The sequence below is a fragment of the Cnephaeus nilssonii genome (genome assembly GCF_951640355.1).
Source record: "Cnephaeus nilssonii genome assembly, chromosome: 5".
In the NCBI taxonomy this organism is placed as follows: domain Eukaryota; kingdom Metazoa; phylum Chordata; class Mammalia; order Chiroptera; family Vespertilionidae; genus Cnephaeus; species Cnephaeus nilssonii.
The window spans coordinates 86,305,698-86,314,823 of NC_137076.1; the positions used below are offsets into that span (position 1 = coordinate 86,305,698).

The following is a 9,126-nucleotide window of genomic DNA, read 5'->3' on the forward strand; positions in this document are numbered from 1 at the left end:
AAGCACAGCAGTGATAGAACCAAATATGTGATTTTGTTCTATTACTCTTATAGTAGATAGAGGAAGGATTGAAGTGAGTGTGGACAGAAACAGGGAAACAAATTGCAAATCTAACTCAAAGATTGCAGGAAAGAAATGATGAAAGACTTGACTAGGCCAACAATTCAGAGGAGTTAAAGAAAAGGAATGGCATGGGGAAAAAGGTCATGGGTAGAATTTTTAGAATGGGATGAAATTGGTGATGAGCAGGAAGGATCCCAGAAGACCCTGAGGTTTCTGGATTTTGGGTGAGAGGGGATGTGACTTACAGAGATGAGGAACATGGGAGGGGGAACAAGTATGTAACTAAGACATTGGTCTTACATTTAGATCAGTTGAATTTGAGGTGTTAATGAAAAATCTAGGTGGGGTTTTGTAGCAAACAATTAGTCATTTTAGTCTCTAGCTTAGGAAAAAGAGTGCAATAGATGTCTGAATTTGGAACTCGGTAGATTATAAATAATATTCCCAATGTGGAAGCTGTGATGTGACACCAGACAGGTTACATTTGGAGTGTGGAGGGGCAATGATACTTAAGGGGCAGATGCATGGATAAAAGTCAAATAAAGAAAAGAATGACTAGAGGTAGGGAGAGAACCAGGAAAAATGTGTCATGGAAACCCAGGGGTTGGGGGTAAATTCACAAGAATCGAAGGCTTCTCAAAAGTGACCAGAATCCAGTTTGTATACCTCTAAGCTAAGGTAATCCAGAGGGCAGCATAAGGAACAGGTGGAGGGAGTGAGCTGGTCTATTCACTGTCCTAAAAGCATATATCTAGCATTTATTATGTGCCTTATATACTACTTAGGCATCAGAGATATTGGAGTAAATAAAGCATTGTTTTCACTTTATGAAGTTTTACCATTCCTGTTATTCTCTCTAATCAAATCTCTTTGAATCCTTTAAGGCCCAGATTTCTCACCTTCACCCTAAACACTCCCCTAAGCATGCTGGCCCCCGAAAAGCTCGTTTCTCTAGAAATTACCTGCAATATTTGGCTGACATTTATATTATTTAGCATTTTAATTATCATTGCATTTTCTCATGTCATCTCACCATAACAACTGCAAATTATTTGAGGAGAAGGGGTTTATAGTCTAGATTTTTCCTTCACAATTACTGCCCCTACTTTTATGTATTAAGTGCTTAGAAATACTTCTGAATGGTCTCCTCCCATTCTCCATCCCACTTTATAGTATGGTCTTCTTAGACAGAGGGAAAAGTCCTATGCTATAGCAATGAGCTAGATAGATCTAATCCCTCCTGTCACATTAAAAATATTTGATATTTTATATTAAAAATAAATTATTTGAGATGGTAAAATATGTTAAATGACACTATGATAAGGTAAAGTGATAGAAAAAAACCAGGAAATGAAAGAAGACAGTGAGCAAGAGTGGTTATCGGATAGTTTTCTGAGGAGGTGACTTTTAGATGAGCTTCAGGACATAGAACTAGCCATGAGAAAAGCAGAAATGAAAGCAAGGACAGAGGGCCTGAAATGTTTTTAAGTTCCAGAAACAAAAAGAACATTATTTACTCAGAATATAATGAAATAAAAAGATAATAGAAGATAAGGTACTGTTTCTGCACTCAGAGCTGGCTGCAATCCTTTAGTATTGCAGATAATCAACTTTCAGAGTTAACAGAGAAAAAAAATGCTATTTTATATCTAGAGAATTCCCCAGGAGAGTAATAAAAAGAACTATTATTGTTCCAACCCCTTGCATTGCTATTGTTGTGATTCATAACAATATGAAATCAACTGGGTTTTAATCTGTACTTTGTACATAATGGGTGTTACTCTTATTGTTTGTCAGTTTTATCCTTGTTTACATTGATAACCATAGGGACACAACAGTTGCAAAAGCAGCCACAATAGAAATAATAACAATAAAAAATACACATCTATAAGTTTCAACATTCTTGCATGAGGATTGTATGTAGACTCCTGCCTGTCTACATAGTAATATATTTACTTAAGCAAATCAGAGATTACAAAATACTAACCCTGGTTACTTCACTACGAAAGTAATTCACAATGAGTTATTACTTTCAGAAGCTAACAAAAGTTAGAAGCAATTTCCCTAGAAAAAAATGCAAATAGTCACATTTACACAAAATATGAATAAAAATTTAAAGGCTATTTAACAACCAGCCATGTAGCTCAGAATATCTAACCAAGAGCTGTCAACATCTATTGTACTAGAGGCCCAGTGCATGCAATTTGTGCACTAGAGGAGTGGGGTGGGGGGGTCCCTCAGCCCGGCCTGTGCCCTCTCGCAGTCCGGGACCCCTTGAGTGATGGACGTCCTTGACAAGCGGACATCCCTCTCGCAGTCTGGGACCCCTTGCTCCTGACTGCTCGCCTGCAGCGGAGGCAGGAGAGGCTCCCTCCACCACCGCTGTGCTGTGCTCGCCGGCCATGAGCCTGGCTTCTGGCTGTGCATCACTACCCCTGTGGGAGCGCACTGACCACCAGGAGGCAGCTCCTGACCCTGGTGGTCAGTGCTTGTCATAGCGACTAGTCATTCCACCCTGCTATTCTGCAGGTTGGTCGATTTGCATATTAGAGTTTTATTATATTGGATATCAGAATCACCTGAAAGCTTGTTAGAAAGCATATCCTTAGCCTTGGCCCAGGAAGGTACAAGGTGAAATGGAGGAACTTGCATTTTGTGTTCTCCAGGGAATTCTAAAGCAACTAGATAATAGATTAGTTTTCCAAACTTTGCTTAGGGGTCTATGAAGGAGAGAATTGGAGAGCAGAGGCTCAGAGAAGTGGAAATTGAAAGTACCTGGAAATTCAAAATGAATTGGATCCTGGAGAGCTGAAATTGAGGAGATTAATAAATAGGGAAGAATGAACAGGGTGAAGTCGAAGTAAAAATCAGAGCTATGTAGACTGGAGTAAGATGCATGAGAAGTTGGGCATAGGGCCTTGAAAATAGATTGAGAACATTGGGGGGATTCTGAGGTGTGTGATCTGCCACCAGGGAAATCCCTCACAATCAAAAAAACACTCATACAGTAGATTGTCTATGAGGACAAATGAGTTATTGTCTCTAACCCTTTTGAGTTACTCCAAGGAGAAAATAAAGGCAGGAATTATCACAGCTGTAACTGCTGAGCACACCATTACCCACTACCTTTACCAAAGAATTAGTGTCTGCATTGGGGTGGTCCTGTATTCCCTTAACTTGATAGATAAGCAAACTGAAACACAGAGATCACCTAATGCAAAAAGCACTTGTTCAAGACCAGAACCTGGCTTTCTGTCTACTGATCTGGTGATCTTCCTTACTTGGTCCTGAGATTTAAAAAAATATTTTATGGAATCAGTTGATATGAATGTGCTCACCCCAAAGAGCTCAGGGAAATTTCATTCAGGTGCAAATGGGACTTAAGGGAGGGCAACACTTTTCAATTAAAATTACATTGGCATGCACCAACATTTTGATTCTCATTCATTTTAATGCAATGTGGTCATTTGCCAACAGCGAACTGGACAAAAGCAAGACTTGTCTCAGTGCTTACGCCAGTGATGGGCAACCTTTTGAGCTTGGTGTGTCAAACTTCGCCAAAAAACTGAGCATAACTCGGGTAGTGTGTCACTTTGAGGAAAAAAACATTATTTCGCGATATTTATAGTTTAAATAACATAAATGTATAATTGTTATATATAATTCTATTTAATAAACCAAAAACTAAATATTTAGTGCTGACACGCGTGTCATAGGTTCGCCATCACTGGCTTACGCGTTCCTCTCTATGGAGCGGAGGATGAATGCCACTGCATTCTCAATGATTTCCGTGCCCAAGAGGTGTAGGAATGTTGGCATATCCGGCTCTGGTTTTTTGCCTGAGGCATCTGGCTTGTCATCTGGCTTGTCATCTGACTTGTCATCTGGTTTGTCATCTGAAAAAGACAACAGAATCTCAGAGGTGATTCTCAGCAATAAGTACAGAATGTCTCTCTTCTTTGTAGGAAGCACCTAGCGCCCATTGTACCCCCCTAAATAACTTAGGAGTATCTTATAGTTGCATTTACTCAACACTTTCTGCCCAGTGAAAGTCTTCTCATGCTTTATATCACTTATTCCTAAAAACAATCAAACAGACCAATAGGCATTGATCCTTTGGTTCCCTTCCTGGAAGAGAAGACTGAAATTCATGGAGGTTGAGTAACTTGGCCCGAGTGAAGCTACTATATGATTGAAATACAGAATGCCTGGTTTCACTTCAATTACATGGTCTCTCTCTCTCCATGTAATCCCTGGGCCCATGGTAATGATAATTATGAAGATGAAATACTAATGAGTAGCATTTGTTGACCACATACCTGTGATAGGAAATCCACATACATTGTCTCATTTTTAAAAAAATATATTTTATTGATTTTCTTTACAGAGAGGAAGAGAGAGGGATAGAGAGTTAGAAACATCGATGAGAGAGAAACATCGATCAGCTGCCTCCTGCACACCCCCCCACTGGGGATGTGCCCGCAACCAAGGTACATGCCCTTGACCGGAATCGAACCTGGGACCCTTGAGTCCGCAGGCCGACGCTCTATCCACTGAGTCAAACCGGTTTCGGCTACATTGTCTCATTTTATTCTCACAACAAACATATGAGGTAGGCAAAATCATTATACCGATTAAAGGTAAAGAAATGGAATTTGAGGCAGGTTTAGAAGCTGGTTCACAGCCACAGTGTTAGTAAGTGGCAGAGACAGAATGCGGTCTCCTGTCTGTCTGGTATTCACATCTGGATCCTTAAGCACTCAGTGATGAGCTGCATGGTCTTTGACAGAAAAGTTGTGATCTAACCTCAAATGTGTTATAAGATTGAAGGTAGTATAATAATGATGACAAGGAGAAATTCTATCACTTGTACCTTATCTATCCAATAGTTCTAAAAATAATGGTTTTACAAAAGCTGTGTAACTTTACCCTTGATCAGTCTTATGGGGTATGTATATTTTTGCTCATTAGACCAAGAAACTGAAAAGATTGGATGACTTGCAGAAAATGAATCGAATGCCCTTTAGAATGAGGCCAAGGATCTAGAGCATTTGTTCTCAACCTTCCTAATGCCGCGACCCTTTAATACAGTTCCTCATGTTGTGGTGACCCCCAACCATAAAATTATTTTCATTGCTACTTCATAACTGTAATTTTGCTACTGTTATGAATCATTATTTCCAATGGTCTTAGGCTCTACAGCAGCAGTTCTCAACCTGTGGGTCGTGACCCACAGGTTGAGAACTGCTAGCAGGGTCGCCTAAGACCATTGGAAAACACGGATATTTACATTACGATTCATTAACAGTAGCAAAATTACAGTTATGAAGTAGCAACGAAAATAATTTTATGGTTGGGGGTCACCACAACATGAGGAACTGTATTAAGGATCGCGGCATTAGGAAGGTCGAGAACCACTGATCTAGAGAGTGAGATTGGAGGTTGGTGACATGCAAGTTCCCTTGGGGGTGGGAGGTTGGCTTTACTTAGTAGTCTAAATGATCAGGAGATTTGATGGAATGAAAGAGGGGCAATTAGCATCACATATGGCCTCCTCACTGGACCCTGGTGACAGAATGGAGTAGGATCTTTATCTTTTTGTTTTATTATAGCCTCAGGAGTAGTGCTGACAGATCTGGTAAATCAAAACACAGGATACCCAGTTAAAGTTGAATTTCACATAAACAATAGTTTTCAGCATAAGAATGACCCATGCAATATTTAGGACATACTTAAACAAAACATTTATTCATTGTTTATCCAATATTCAAACTTAACTGGGTGTCCTGTATTTTATCTGCAACCCGCCACAAGTTTTGACTCAAGAAGTCCCAACTACTGGACACTGTACCCAAGGACTCTGAATGAAGGAGTTGTAACTAGCTTTTGTGTGGAGATTGTCAAATTATGTGAGAAGCCTTGCATCTATATTGTATCCTAAAATAGAAACTCTAAGTAAAAAGATGTGGCTTTCAGTTCTACAAACATTTATTGCTTATCATGCCATAACAAAAGATTGGAGAGGAGCACTAATCTGGGACATATTACCAAAATCAATATACTAATCACCAAGTATTCATTCATTCATTCATTCATTCATTCAGTTGTTGGGGTGTTTTTCTGTTGTTGTTGTACAACAAGGATATTTGAGCCTACTATTATATACATAGCATAGGCTAAGAGTTAAGGTAAAAGTGGACATTTATGGACATGACTCTCACATAAGGTCCAGGGCAACCACAGTGACCAGAATAGCTTTGTTTTTATCACGGGGAGGAGAGGAAAGAGACTATGTATTTGTTATGCTGTGCCTGTTGCACAGGGGCTGGGATAGTGCTTTCATAGCATGCCTTAATCCTTATTCAGGCCAATGATGATAATACAGTGTTACAAGAGAGAAAACAAGATGCTCAGAGAAATTAGATGACTCACCTAAAATCACACATCTAGGAAGTGGCTGAGTCAGGTTTTGACCTAGTTTATGTTTAACTCCACAGACCTTGTTACTTATATGATATAATACAGCCTTCAAGCAGTTATCCCCTGAAGGCATTTACCAGGTGCAAAATAGAGGTTCCTTGCATGAAAAGTGAATTCTTTATTTTTCTGTGTTCCTATCTGCCTACTGGCATAACCAGAATTTTTATTTTAATGTGACACCAAGTGGTAGCTTTTCAATATTCAAGGAGCTCTGGGTTGGAGTGTGTGAAGAGCAGATCCTTGGCTCCAGTCCTTGGACCACGTACATACTGAGTGGTATTAGGGACCAGTGGATAATATGTTTTAGAGTCCTACATACCCGAGTTTGATTCATGTGTTCAAAAATTAGCCATGAAACCTTACACACAATATTTAACCACATTCTCAGTTTCTTCATTGTGTTATTATAAAGATTAAAAGATATTGCATATGTCTTTCATATATATCATATATGAATGTATATGTATGTGTGTGTATATACATATATTATGTTCTATTATATCACTTACAGCACTAGCCCCAAGGTAAGCTCACAGTAAGTTATTGTTATATTATTATTACTATTATTAATAATAATAACAAAATGGTTCATAGTAGCTTTCTCCTCTAGTGCTTTTGGAGATGATGCAAATTAGAAAATGTTGTTAAAATATTAAGAAATTTGAAAGTGTTGGAAAACAAAACAAAAATACATAACAATTATAAAATTAAGAAATGTGATATACTAGAAACAAATTATCAAAGCCAATAGTTGAATATTTTTCTCTTTTCAAATATAGGATAGCTCTTATTTAAATTAACTACCTTGTTGAGTTTCTTAGTCAATGAAATAATAAAGTTCTGAAAAAATACTATAATAGTGATATATGTCCAGTTTTTATAATTTAAAAGTGATTACAAAAGCTTGTTCATTTGATCTGGTGAAGTTTATAGTTACCTCATTTTACAGATGAAGAAACTGAGGTTCAAAGCAGTGAACTGATTTAACCAATTTCAGAGTTCATAAGAGACAGAGATGGGACTGGCTTTTATGATATCAATCTCACCTTTCACTTTACCAGGGGGATTACTTTAGGAGTGGATGGACACAGTAGTCTCTGAGACCATCTCTACAGTAATTCTGTTGGAGTGTCTGCCTGTATGTTGTGCCAATAGACAATGGGTGGCTGAGGGTGTGAGTTCTGTTGAGTTGCATTTAGAACAATTTCAAAGGCAGTATTTGCTCTCTCTGTGTTTTCTGACCATTCTGAATAGAGAGGAGTCATGAGTTCACTGTCTTCTACAGACAAAAAAAGAAATTCATTCATGAAAATCCTGCATGCTACTTTGTGGTTTTCTATGTGCTTGAAACAAACATGAAATAAATAGATGCTTAGTTATAACGGGAAGAACTGAGGGCTTTAGGTGTTAGTGCCAAGTGTGCCACTACTCCCAGTGTCTATGATCAAGTAACTTTTCCTTTGCAAATGGCTTATTAACCTGCAAAAAGGGCAGTGGTGAAACTGTGCATGCTTACATAAAAGGATTATTATGAGAATTAAATGAAATAATACATGATAATAATAGCTAATATTTACTGGTGCTTATTATGGACTCATACTTTTTAAATTTTTGTCTCTCATTTAATTTTCATGATAAACGTATGAGAAAGTTAACTATTGATATTTTATTTAACATGTGAGGCCCAGAGAAGTTAAATAAAATACCTGAAGTCACATTTCTGATTAGTCGTGAAGTCAGACCTAGGAGTCTTATTTCAGAGTTGATACGCTTCACCTTTAAGCATTATTAGTTATAATCATCAAAATTTATAACATAATAGCCCTAGCTGGTTTGGCTCAGTGGATGGAGCTTTGGCCTGAGGACTGAAGGGTCCCAGGTTCGATTCTGGCCAGGGGGACATGACTGGGTTGTAGGCTCTATCCCCAGGAGGGGGCGTGCAGGAGGCAGATAATCGGTGATTCTCTCTCATCATTGATGTTTCTATCTCTCTCCCTCTCCCTTCCTCTCTGAAATCAATAAAAATATATTTTAAAAAGTTTATAACATAATAGTGTCACTATATCACACAAGTATATATAAAAAAGCAATCATTACAAACTTCATACATTCACTGAGGACAGAGGCTGTAACTGAAGCACATTAAATAAAAATCCTACTTGCTTTTTGCTAGAAGATCTGTCTCTGGTCTCCTAGTCCAGTGCCCAAAAGTCCCTCCCCATCCCTGCCCTTCATGTTCTGGAACAGTGCCACCAACTTCCTCCAACCGTGGCTAACCACTGCACGAGCTGTCACTGGAAGCACTTACCAGCATGGCAAGTCAGGATCAAGGCAAGCAGTCCCAGGACAGCTGTCATCCGAAGCACTGAGATGGCCATGATTGCAGCTCTGGGTATTGGTGCAGATAAAGCGTTCCAGTGCACCTGTAGCCTTGCTCCATTTATAAGTCATTTGCAGGTGACATCACCTGCTATGGAATTTAGGCTATTGCACATAATGTCTCCACAGCATGCTCTGGGATCTAATGAGCCCTGCCCAATCTTTCAAACCTGAAGTTTTTCACATGGGGGAAGAAAAGCCCTT

At 38.8% G+C, this 9,126-nt stretch overlaps 1 protein-coding gene across 1 annotated transcript; it reads right to left on the reverse strand.

Annotated features, from left to right (window-relative positions):
- Positions 1-3,795: 3,795 nt before the first annotated feature.
- Positions 3,796-8,921, reverse strand: LOC307099089 (uncharacterized protein C5orf46; the record flags this gene model as incomplete). The annotated part of the gene is made up of 2 exons (XM_079770282.1): positions 3,796-3,959; positions 8,852-8,921. 2 exons carry the CDS (start codon positions 8,919-8,921, stop codon positions 3,796-3,798), a joined length of 234 nt encoding a protein of 77 aa, XP_079626408.1.
- Between the last annotated feature and the right edge of the window lie 205 nt (positions 8,922-9,126).